Source organism: Oncorhynchus gorbuscha, linkage group LG06 (genome assembly GCF_021184085.1).
Source record: "Oncorhynchus gorbuscha isolate QuinsamMale2020 ecotype Even-year linkage group LG06, OgorEven_v1.0, whole genome shotgun sequence".
Taxonomy (NCBI): Eukaryota; Metazoa; Chordata; class Actinopteri; order Salmoniformes; family Salmonidae; genus Oncorhynchus; species Oncorhynchus gorbuscha.
In genome coordinates, this window is record NC_060178.1 from 99,498,597 (window position 1) to 99,511,866 (window position 13,270).

The 13,270-nt window shown below is 42.8% G+C and overlaps 1 protein-coding gene across 1 annotated transcript in view; it reads left to right on the top strand.

The window, feature by feature from the left end:
• Window positions 1-13,270, top strand: part of LOC124038615 (polypeptide N-acetylgalactosaminyltransferase 2-like) — a 128,515-nt gene that overhangs the window by 84,390 nt on the left and 30,855 nt on the right. Inside the window, exon 3 of the mRNA XM_046354677.1 lies at window positions 1,535-1,688. Coding sequence (XP_046210633.1) covers window positions 1,535-1,688 — 154 coding nt within the window. The remainder of the gene's footprint in view (window positions 1-1,534; window positions 1,689-13,270) is intronic.

Below are 13,270 nucleotides of genomic sequence, written 5' to 3' on the forward strand. Positions count from 1 at the left end.
GGGAATGTCTTCGTAATGTAGCTGACTGCAGACTTATTAGAGTTTGGGAAAGTCTTATAGTGTAGCTGACTGCAAGCTGTTATTACAGTTTGGGAAAGTCTTATAGTGTAGCTGACTGCAGGCTGTAATTACAGTTTGGGAAAGTCTTTGTAGTGTGGCTGACTGCAGACTGTTATTACAGTTTGGGAAAGTCTTTGTAGTGTAGCTGACTACAGACTTATTAGGGTTTGGAAAAGTCTTTGTAGTGTAGCTGACTGCAGACTTATTCGGGTTTGGGAAAGTATTTGTAGTGTAGCTGACTACAGACTGTTATTATAGTTTGAGAAAGTCTTTGTAATGTAGCTGACTGCGGACTTATTAGGGTTTGGGGAAGTCTTATAGTGTAGCTGACTGCAGGCTGTTATTAGGGTTTGGGAAATTCTTTGTAGTGTAGCTGACTGCAGACTTATTACAGTTTGGCAAAGTCTTTGTAGTGTAGCTGACTGCAGACTGTTATTAGGGTTTGGGAAAGTCTTTGTAGTGTAGCTGACTACAGACTGTTATTAGGGTTTGGAAAGTCTTTGTAGTGTAGCTGACTGCAGACTGTTATTAGGGTTTGGGAAAGTCTTTGTAGTGTAGCTGACTACAGACTGTTATTAGGGTTTGGAAAGTCTTTGTAGTGTAGCTGACTACAGACTGTTATTACAGTTTGGGAAAGTCTTTGGTGTAGCTGACTACAGACTGTTATTAGGGTTTGGAAAGTCTTTCTAGTGTAGCTGACTGCAGTCTGTTATTACAGTTTGGGGAAGTCTTTCTAGTGTAGCTGACTGCAGTCTGTTATTACAGTTTGGGGAAGTCTTTCTAGTGTAGCTGACTGCAGACTGTTATTACAGTTTGGGAAAGTCTTTCTAGTGTAGCTGACTGCAGTCTGTTATTACAGTTTGGGGAAGTCTTTCTAGTGTAGCTGACTGCAGTCTGTTATTACAGTTTGGGGAAGTCTTTCTAGTGTAGCTGACTGCAGACTGTTATTACAGTTTGGGAAAGTCTTTCTAGTGTAGCTGACTGCAGACTGTTATTACAGTTTGGGGAAGTCTTTGTAGTGTAGCTGACTGCAGACTGTTATTACAGTTTGGGAAAGTCCACTGCAGTTTGTTATTACAGTTTGGGAAAGTCTTTCTAGTGTAGCTGACTGCAGACTGTTATTACAGTTTGGGAAAGTCTTTCTAGTGTAGCTGACTGCAGACTGTTATTACAGTTTGGGGAAGTCTTTGTAGTGTAGCTGACTGCAGACTGTTATTACAGTTTGGGAAAGTCTTTGTAGTGTAGCTGACTGCAGTTTGTTATTACAGTTTGGGAAAGTCTCAAATTATCTGTGAGCTCTGGAATGTGCAAAATAAACACAAAGGTACACTTGTGAAGAAACTGCAACCAGAAGGTGCTAGCAGCTGTTTTCTGCCCAGTAACAGGGAGGGAGGTTAGAACATGTTTATTTACTGTGCTGCAGTCCATTGTACTGTCTTCATTTCCTCTCCTGTGTCTCTGCTCTGGTCTGCAGGCAAGGTGAGATGGCAAGACTTTGACCAGGACCTATATGTTGGTGCGACGGTGGTGCGGCCAGGGCAGGATCCCTACGCCCGCAACAAGTTCAACCAGGTGGAGAGTGACAAGCTGAGGATGGACCCCGGAGTCCCTGACACCAGACATGACCAGTAAGTCTCCATTCCACCCCAGTCATGGGTGGAATTGGGTGGGGAACACATGAGTACAGAGTGAAATAATTTTAGCTCAATTCATGGTGATTTTACTGCAGTGAGTAGTCGAGTGATTGGCCCCGAACATCAGTGCACTTACCTATTAGTAATGTCTTATGGGGAAAGACTGGGACCTCATGCTGTCATCTGATTATCAGGAGGGCAACATTAATCAGAGACAAGTATACATGTTTATTTTTCCACCACTGTAGCCTAACGACAGGGTTTCTTCTTCTCCTGGCGCCTCAATATAACCTAACTAAGCCTTACAGTAACACTGGACAGTCAATCATCTGAAGCTACCAATTGGCTCACCCAATCACTGCCCAAAGATCAAAGTAAATGCAGGTCCTCTGGAAAGAAATACAGGCGAATAGATGGCTTATTGTGGGAGGTCATGATGGTAGATTGATGGCGAATTACCCTTCAATTTTCTTCCTTGTTGAAGCAGTTGATGTTGATCAATGGTGCCTGTTAGCAGTTGATGATGAATCCAGGGTGTCTGTTAGCAGTTGGTGCTGCAGTTGGTGCCTGTAAATCAAATCAAATCAAATCACATCAAATTTATTTATATAGCCCTTCGTACATCAGCTGATATCTCAAAGTGCTGTACAGAAACCCAGCCTAAAACCCCAAACAGCAAACAATGCAGGTGTAAAAGCACGGTGGCTAGGAAAAACCTAGAAAGGCCAAAACCTAGGAAGAAACCTAGAGAGGAAGGCTATGTGGGGTGGCCAGTCCTCTTCTGGCTGTGCCGGGTAGAGATTATAACAGAACATGACCAAGATGTTCAAATGTTCATAAATGACCAGCATGGTCAAATAATAATAAGGCAGAACAGTTGAAACTGGAGCAGCAGCACAGTCAGGTGGACTGGGGACAGCAAGGAGCCATCATGTCAGGTAGTCCTGGGGCACGGTCCTAGGGCTCAGGTCCTCCGAGAGAGAGAAAGAAAGAGAGAATTAGAGAGAGCATATGTGGGGTGGCCAGTCCTCTTCTGGCTGTGCCGGGTGGAGATTATAACAGAACGGGCCAAGATGTTCAAATGTTCATAAATGACCAGCATGGTTGAATAATAGTAAGGCAGAACAGTTGAAACTGGAGCAGGAGCATGGCCAGGTGGACTGGGGACAGCAAGGAGTCCTCATGTCAGGTAGTCCTGGGACATGGTCCTAGGGCCCAGGCCAGTGAAACTGGAGCAGCAGCATGGCCAGGTGGACTGGGGACAGCAAGGAGTCATCATGTCAGGTAGTCCTGGGGCATGGTCCTAGGGCTCAGGTCCTCCGAGAGAGAGAAAGAAAGAGAGAAGGACAGAATTAGAGTGCACACTTAGATTCACACAGGACACCTGAATAGGACAGGAGAAGTACTCCAGATAAACAAACTGACCCTAGCCCCCCGACACATAAACTACTGCAGCATAAATACTGGAGGCTGAGACAGGAGGGGTCAGGAGACACTGTGGCCCCATCCGAGGACACCCCGGACAGGGCCAAACAGGAAGGATATAACCCCACCCACTTTGCCAAAGCACAGCCCCCACACCACTAGAGGGAAATCTTCAACCACCAACTTACCATCCGGAGACAAGGCCGAGTATAGCCCACAAAGATCTCCGACACGGTGGGGAACCCAGACAGGCCGACCACAACAGTGAATCAACCCACCCAGGTGACGCACCCCCCCAGGGGACGGCACGAGAGAGCCCCAGCAAGCCAGTGACTCAGCCCCCGTAACAGGGTTAGAGGCAAAGAATCCCAGTGAAAAGAGGGGAACCGGCCAGGCAGAGACAGCAAGGGCAGTAGTTCGTTGAGGTTCAACAGTGTCCACCTTTATTTATGTCTGTGCTTTTGATGTTTGCTCAGGGTGGGCCAGGGCCAGGGCTCAGTTTCCCAAAAGCATCTGAAGGCTAAGTTCATCGTGAGAACCTTCGTAGGAGCATCACTAAATCTCTGAGCTGTTTCTCAAACCATTGTTACCAAATATTTGGTATTTGTGTTTATAATGGAGCCCCATGTAGCTGCTGCTTTGGCAACAGCTATCTTCCTGGGGTACAGCATAATTAAGGCAGTTTATACAATTTTCAAAACATTACAATACATTCACAGATTTCACAACCCACTGTGTGCCCTCAGGCCTTCTCCACCACTACCACATATCTACAGTACAAGATCCATGTGTAGGTATAGTGCGTATGTTATCATGTGTGTATGCATGTCTTTGCCAATGTTTGTTGCTTCACAGTCCCCGATGTTCCATAAGGTATTTATGTAGTCATGGTTTTCTGTAGTACTGTGTGCCTCCCATAGTCTGTTCTGGACTTGGGGACTGGTGAGAGACCTCTTGTGGCATGTCTTGTGGGGTATACATGAGTGTCCGAGCTGTGTGCCAGTAGTTTAGACAGACAGCTAGATGAATTCAACATGTCAATACCTCTCATAAATGAAAGAAGTAATGAAGTCAATCTCTCCTCCACTTTTAGCCAGGAGAGATTGACATGCATATTATTAATATTAGCTCTCTGTACAGCCGTCCTGTTCTGAGCCAATTGCAATTTTCCTAAGTCCTTTTTTTGTGGCACCTGACCACACGACTGAACAGTAGTCAAGGTGTGACAAAACTAGGGCCTGTAGGACCTGCCTTGTTGATAGTGTTAAAAAGGCAGAGCATCGCTTTATTATAGACAGACTTCTCCCCATCCTAGCTCCTACTGCATCAATATGTTTTGACCATGACAGTTTACAATCTAGGGTTCCTCCAAGCAGTTTTGTCATCTCAACTTGCTCAATTTCCACATTATTTATTAAAAGATTTATTTGAGGTTTAGGGTTTAGTGAGTGTTTGGTTCCAAATACAATGCTTTTAGTTTAAGAAATATTTAGGGCTAACTTATTCCTTGCCAACCACTCTGAAACTAATTGCAGCTCTTTGTTGAGTGTTGCAGTCATTTCAGTCGCTGTAGTAGCTGACATGTATATTGTTGAGTCATCCACATACATAGACACTCTGGCTTCACTCAGTGGCATGTCGTTAGTAAAATTTTTTAAAAAGGGGCCTAAACAGATACCCTGGGGAATTCCTGATTCTAACTGAATTATATTTGAGAGGCGTCCATTAAAGAACACCCTCTGTGTTCTATTAGACAAGTAACTCTATATGCATATTATAGCTGGGGGTGTAAAGCCACAACACATACGTTTTTCCAGCAGCAGATTATGCACGATAATTTATCTCAGCCAATCATAAGTCATTTGTGTAAGTGCTGTGCTTGTTGAGTGTCCTTCCCTATAAGCCTGCTGAAATTCTGTTGTCAATTAGTTTACTGTGAAATAGTTTTTGACCAGATAAAATGCTATTTTTTTCCCCCAGATGTTTACTAAGGGTTTGGTAACAGGCTGGTTGGTTGGCTATTTGAGCCATTAAGGGGGCTTTACTATTTTTGGGAAGCAGAATGATTTCAGCTTCCCTCCAGGCCTGAGGGCACACGCTCTCTAGTAGACTTAAATTGAAGATGTGGCAATATAGTCTGCTATTATCCTCAGTAAATTTCCATCCAGATTGTCAGCCCCCGGTGGCTTGTCGTTGTTGATAGACAACAATATTTTTTTACTTCCTAGGATAGGATAAGTAATCCTTCTCACCCCCCCCCCTTTAAGATTTAGATGCACTATTGTAAAGTGACTGTTCCACTGGATGTCATAAGGTGAATGCACCAATTTGTAAGTCGCTCTGGATAAGAGCGTCTGCTAAATGACTTAAATGTAAATGTAAATGTACTTCTTCCACACTGACTTTACGGAATTCAAAGTACAATTCTTGTCTTTCATAATTTGGTCCAATATACTTGGATGTGTAGTGTCAGCGTTTGTTGCTGGCATGTCATCCCTAAGTTTGCTTATCTTGCCAATGAAAGTCATTAAAGTAGTTTGCAATATCTGTGGGTTTTGTAATGAATGAAGGAGCCGAGTTGGCTTTTTTCCCCAAAATTTGATTTAAGGTGCCTCAAAACTTATTACAAAGAATGATAGTATCATAGTGTAGTTTTTATTTTATTTAGTTTAGTCACATTATTTCTTTCTTATTTGCAGTATGTTTTCCAATCAGTTGGGCTGCCAGACCTTACTGCCATACCTTTTGCCTCATCCCTCTCAACCATACCATTTTTAAATGTCTCATCAATCCAAGGGGATTTAACAGTTTTTATAGTCATTTTCTTAATGGGTGCGTCTTTATTAGTAACTGGAATAAGTAGTTTCATAAATGCGTCAAGTCTGGTTTCTCCTCATTACCCACCAGCAAACATTCTTTACATCATCAACATATGAGTCACTACAAAACTTTTTGTATGACCTTTTATTATTACGCCCAGCCTTTGGAACTTTGTTTTTCCTAGATATGGGTATTATCAAATCAAATTTCCTAGCACGGTGGCTAGGAAAAACTCCCTAGAAAGGCCAGAACCTAGAGAGGAACCAGGTGATGAGGGGTCGCCAGTCCTCTTCTGGCTGTGCCGGGTGGAGATTATCACAGAATATGGCCAATATGTTCATAGATGACCAGCAGGATCTAATAATAATCACAGTGGTTGTCAAGGTTGCAGGCCAGCACCTCAGGAGTAAATGTCATTGAGAGTATCACTACTGCTCCTGCTGTCTCGAGAGAGTTGACAACAGCAGGTCAGGGACAAGGTAGCACGTCCGGTGAACAGGTCAGGGTTCCATAGCTGCAGGAGGGAACAGTTGAAACTGGAACAACAGCACGGCTCTGGGTTGCTTGTCAGAGGTAGACTTACTCATGTTATTTACATTGAGCTGCATAAAGTGGTCTTCCTACTATTGCACACCGCCTCAATGCTAACAGTGTAACTTTGGTTTATAGGGTCATGATTACTGCTTACAATAGCTGTAGGATAAACAGATGTATTCGGTGCAATTAGGGGTACATTTGTTTTTGCCAATGCCCCTAAGATCATGTTCATTTGATGCAGCATTATGACGACTCATTGTCACAATGGTAGGGATTGACTGAGCTGGACTTGGATAATTTACTAGTCATTGTTTCAACGCAGCCTTGAAATGTGTGGAGTCGAAGAGTCAAGATAATTTGGATGGACTCCATCATTCCTGTAGAGTATCTTCTGCTTCCAGAAGGTGTCAAAGCTATCAATAAAAGTGACTCCAGCAGAGCTACATTAATCTTTCAGACTGCTGGCATTAAACATCTGGCTTCCTAATCTTCAATACCGGCGGGCCAATGATGGTACTGGACATGACATTGTTGGCTGTTTTTTGGAGACTTTTAATGCTAAAATCAGTCATTTAAAATCAATTTTCAAATGTTCCGAGCTAGCTCTCCTGATGTCGTTTGACCCCACATGGACTACGGCAGTGTCATCTCTCGGCATCTGTGGTAGAACAGTCGGAAGCAGCCTTATGTCCTGTACTGGTGCTCAGGGTTCTTGCCTTGGGGACTGAGATGTTTCTCACCATAGAGCTGCATATGATGACAGATGGTGATGTTGAATTGGCCGGTGGCTGGGAGCTCCGAGTATCTGAACTCGAGGTAGAAGCCGCCGGAGAGGGAGACAGAACCGAGGACGAAGACTCGGGTACCTCTGGATCCGATCTGGATTGGGAAGCCACCAAGGATGAAGTGGAAATTGAGCAAGTTGAGGTGACTGAACTGCTTGGAGTGACCCTGGATTGTAAACTGTCATACATATTGATACAACAGTAGCTAACATGGGGAGAGGTATGTCCATATTAAAGCACTGCTCTACCTTCTTAACAACACTATCAACAAGGCAGGTCCTACAGACCCTAGTTTTGTCGCACCTGGATTATTGTTCAGTCGATTGGTCAGGTGCCACAAAAAGGGACTTGGGAAAATTGTAATTGGCCCAGAACAGGGCACCACGGCTGGCTCTTGGATGTACACAGAGAGCTAACATTAATAATATGTATGTCAATCTCTCCTGGCTCAAAGTGGAGGAGAGACTGACTTCATCACTACTCGTATTTGTGAGAGGTATTGACATGTTGAATGCACCGAGCTGTCTGTTTTAACTACTGGCACACAGCTCAGAAACCCATACCACACAAATACTTGCCACCAGAGGTCTCTTCATAGTCCCAAAGTCCAGAACTGACCATGGGAGGTGCATAGTACTACATAGAACCATGGCTACATGGAACTTTATTCCACATCAAGTAACTCATGCAAGCAGTAGAATCAAATTTCAAAAACAGATTCAAATATACCTTATGGAATAGTGGGGACTGTGAAGCAACACAAACAAGCACAGACACATGCATACACACACGATAACATATGCACTATACACACACACACATGGATTTTGTACTGTAGATATGTGTTAGTTGTGGAGTGGGGGCCTGAAGGCATGCAGTGTGTTGTGAATGTATTGTAATGTTTTTAAATTTGTAAAACTACCTTAATTTTGCTGGACCCCAGGAATAGTAGCTGCTGCCTAGGCAGGAACCAATGGGGATCCATAACAAATACAAATGAAAACAAAATAAATGCATTAAAATATAAATATATTTCAATCATATTTAAATACATTTCATGTTCAATCAATTTGAGTTCTATTTTGCGAATTGTAGTCAAATATTTGCTCAGTCTATTTAATTTATTAAACATTCTCTCTGTGTGGTGTTTTGGGAAACACGTTACGTCTTCAGCGGTTGTAGGAAAGATGCCTCATTAAAACACTCGTAAGTCTGACTTCCATCGCTTTCGGGAAACCAGGCCCTGGTCAATAGATATTAGATACTCCAGGGAGAACCTTCAGATAGCAGGAAGCTCACTCTGGAAGAGCTTCCTCCATTACCACATAATCATGTCACTCATCATCCAGTTAGACAATCACTCTGCTGTTTTATTTGCCTGTGGAAACCTCTGTGGCCTCGCTCTTTATACCCTCAGATATCCAGGACGTTTGAATATCGGACAATGCAAAGCGAATAAGCATGAGATTTATCCCTGTGTATAATGGATACTTTATCTCTTATGGAGGGTGTGGGTCCTTTTGTGAGGGAAATTGCTGTGACTATGGCAGGTGCCCAGGGACTTCCCCAATAGTGCATATAATATTGAACTGGAAGTGCCCCTTTTGATCTCTGATGCCCATTCACATTTACATTTTAGTCATGTAGCAGACACACTTATCCAGGGCCACTTACAGTTAATGCATTCTGTGTTTGAGACCTTCTGGCCCTGTGGCACAGAGCGTGTTACAAGAGGAAATATTGAAGACCGTGAAGGGGGGCGGGGCAAGATGATACATGGAAGTGGATACAATTGACGAGGGACAGGGCGTGGAAGAGGGGGAGCACAGAGGCCAATGTGTTGGAACGCTAATGAGAGGGAGTGGTCGGTGGCTGTAACAAAGTAGCTTTCCCTCTGACATTCTGATCAATGTCTTCAGGGGGCCCAGGAGTCTCCCCTGCTCCTCTGCTTTGTCTGCCATGTTGGCTCCCTCATGTCAGCCAAAGGAGCGCTGGTCAAAGGTACAATTGATTGTTCTCCGGGCTGGTCTGTGCTCCTGGGGACCTGGGCACGATCCCTGCCAAGATATCGGGGCAGGAGGGCCAAATCCTTATGGTTTGAGTAAGCCTATGAGTTGTTGTTTTGGCCCTCAGTGGTGGGTTTAAATGCCAGGTAAATCTAGTACTCCTTTTAAATGGGAACTGATCTGGTAGGCACAGGAGACATGGTTTTCTCTATAGAGCTGGTACAGTACATGTCGACTCATGAGATTACACCTCGTGCTATTCTTCTGAGCATGGACCAAATATGACATTTGCCAGATGTAGCAGGCAGTGAAACAATGTTGATTGAGGTACACCATTTTGATTTAGCTACAATATAACATGACATCTGATCAATATTCTCCACCATTAATGCTCATGGGTCATGTTGACAGCAGTGTTCTTCAGTGGCCATGAATTAATATATTGAGGTAAGCATTTCTGCCACTCTGTGAAAACACTTCCTCCCGCTGTCCCATCGGACTGATGTAAATATATTGGTGGGTGGGCACTGGTTAGTAAACAAAACTCCTGGAAGTCAATCCATAGGTATATCATTGCTGGCCGCAGTTAAAGCCTGATTATTCAAAAGCATCATTATGGTGTGAGTAAAATATGTCTGTGTACTCACGGCTTTTGTCTCTACTTCCCATGCTGTACCTGCATATCTAAAATGTCTCATTACATTTTCCTGTGCGTCTCATTACATTTTTGCTGGTCTTTGACAAACATTCTTGTCTGCTGTTCTCGATTAATTAGTAGCTTGATTATGGTTGTTCCTTGAGCTGCAGGACAAATATATTCAAGTCTAAAAAGAAAAGTTATTGGTGCTGCTTACTGTCGTGTCTTTGGCATCATTAAACTTAAGACTTATTTGTAGTTTATCAAATCAATTCAATTTATCAATTCAAATCAATTAACTAATCAGGTAGATGTAATTAACTAGGAAGGCGGAGCACTAAGGAATATATTCAGATTACAAAGTTATAATTTTCCTAATATAAATTTCTGATATTTTAATATCTGATCAATTAGTCTTCTCATTAATTAATTACTCTTTACCTCTTTACCTTCCAAACGTCGTAAATTGTTGGTTATCTGCACGAACCCAGTCTTCACTGAGTCATCCATACATCAATTGTCTTACATAATTTAATTGTCTTACATAGTCTTACATAATTTATTTACAAACTAAATAATCACAGAAATGCACAAACAGTAGATGTAGTTACAAAGAAATGATAGCGGATGTGCCCTAGTGGGCTAAACCGGCATCACGGCTTGGTGGACAAAATGGAAGTTGGGGTCGACTGAGATAAGACACGACAAAGTTGATAATTATAACAATTGAAATGTTAATCCTTTGCACATGAACGCTCACTCATTCGGGAATAATTGTAATCAATATACAGTGCCTTGCGAAAGTATTCAGCCCCCATGAACTTTGCGACCTTTTGCCACATTTCAGGCTTCAAACATAAAGATATAAAACTGTATTTTTTTGTAAAGAATCAACAACACGTGGGACACAATAATGAAGTGGAACGACATTTATTGGATATTTCAAACTTTTTTAACAAATCAAAAACTGAAAAAATTGGGCGTGCAAAATGATTCAGCCCCCTTAAGTTAATACTTTGTAGCGCCACCTTTTGCTGCGATTACAGCTGTTAGTCGCTTGGGGTATGTCTCTATCAGTTTTGCACATTGAGAGACTGAAATTTTTTCCCATTCCTCCTTGCAAAACAGCTCGAGCTCAGTGAGGTTGGATGGAGAGCATTTGTGAACAGCAGTTTTCAGTTCTTTCCACCGATTCTCGATTGGATTCAGGTCTGGACTTTGACTTGGCCATTCTAACATTGTCTTGTTGGAAGACAAATCTCCGTCGGCTCAGGTCTTTTGCAGACTCCATCAGGTTTTCTTCCAGAATGGTCCTGTATTTGGCTCCATCCATCTTCCCATCAATTTTAACCATCTTCCCTGTCCCTGCTGAAGAAAAGCAGGCCCAAACCATGATGCTGCCACCACCATGTTTGACAGTGGGGATGGTGTGTTCAGGGTGATGGGCTGTGTTGCTTTTACGCCAAACATAACGTTTTGCATTGTTGCCAAAAAGTTCTATTTTGGTTTCATCTGACCAGAGCACCTTCTTCCACATGTTTGGTGTGTCTCCCAGGTGGCTTGTGGCAAACTTTAAACAACACTTTTTATGGATAACTTTAAGAAATGGCTTTCTTCTTGCCACTCTTCCATAAAGGCCAGATTTGTGCAATATACGACTGATTGTTGTCCTATAGACAGAGTCTCCCACCTCAGCTGTTGATCTCTACAGTTCATCCAGAGTGATCATGGGCCTCTTGGCTGCATCTCTGATCAGTCTTCTCCTTGTATGAGCTGAAAGTTTAGAGGGACGGCCAGGTCTTGGTAGATTTGCAGTGGTCTGATACTCCTTCCATTTCAATATTATCGCTTGCACAGTGCTCCTTGGGATGTTTAAAGCTTGGGAAATCTTTTTGTATCCAAATCCAGCTTTAAACTTCTTCACAACAGTATCTCGGACCTGCCTGGTGTGTTCCTTGTTCTTCATGATGCTCTCTGCGCTTTTAACGGACCTCTGAGACTATCACAGTGCAGGTGCATTGATACGGAGACTTGATTATACACAGGTGGATTGTATTTATCATCATTAGTCATTTAGGTCAACATTGGATCATTCAGAGATCCTCACTGAACTTCTGGAGAGAGTTTGCTGCACTGAAAGTAAAGGGGCTGAATAATTTTGCACGCCCAATTTTTCAGTTTTTGATTTGTTAAAAAAGTTTGAAATATCCAATAAATGTCGTTCCACTTCATGATTGTGTCCCACTTTTGTTGTTGATTCTTCACAAAAAAATACAGTTTTATATCTTTGTTTGAAGCCTGAAATGTGGCAAAAGGTCGCAAAGTTCAAGGGGGGCCGAATACTTTCGCAAGGCACTGTATATATATATTTACGCTCAGTGTGTCGTCCTGATATCTGTTGGAAAGTTTGTCTGCCCTCTCTCTCTGCTGTGGTTTGAATGGATAGTTCAGAGTAACATTCAGCAATGTCGTTATAGAATAGATGTTTCGGCGGTTGTCGGTCTTCGCGTTCAATGATACCGAATTCCTAGCTGCAGACTAGTAATTAGTATAAAAGATTTGTTCTTATTCTGTCGGTTCGATAGTCTCAGAGTTAACCACGTGGTATGGTTAAGAATTCAGCAATGGGCCGAACTCGTAATTGAGTTCAGCTTGGTCTCTACTCAAACCTTAGCCCTCTTGTAATTGAGAGAAGCATGGTCTGAAGATAAGATGGTGCTCGCTGTACCCAAAGAGGGAAACGTCATGGCATTACGTTAGTAGTTGTTCCCAGAATGAACTTGACATATCCAACTGAAGGTACTTTTGGCATCACTAGGGAGAGCGCTGTAGTATGACTTATTTCACCAGCGAGTTATGGTTTAGGAAGGCCTGTGGTGGTCTTAGCTAACACGGAGTTCACCATCTCTCATGATCGTCTGTGCCTGGAGTTTGACACTACTCAACTCCGTCTCCGCAAAGACATTAATGACCCTTTAAAAAGCAACAAATCACTTTTGAAAACGGCCTATGTGGCATCCATATGAGGCATTGATATGAGTCAGAAAGAGTTATTCTAGTGTGTAAATAGGGTTTGGAACATCTATGCGTCACAACGGGTAAATTAAGGTTTTGATTTGACGATGTCAATTTGCCCACTGACATGGGGTGAACAGCTGCGTTGATTGCCCTCTATCCAATAGCATAGATAGTGAGACAGACCCGCCCAGCAGCTCTGACTTTGTTTACGTAAGACGACACGTCACGCAATTGTGAACTTTAGAAATACTGCATCAGACACCTTAGTTAGATGTCAAACTAACGCATCCTCGCTAAAAACGTCAACATTATTACATATTTCTTGAGTTATCTTTGATTCATTCTGGG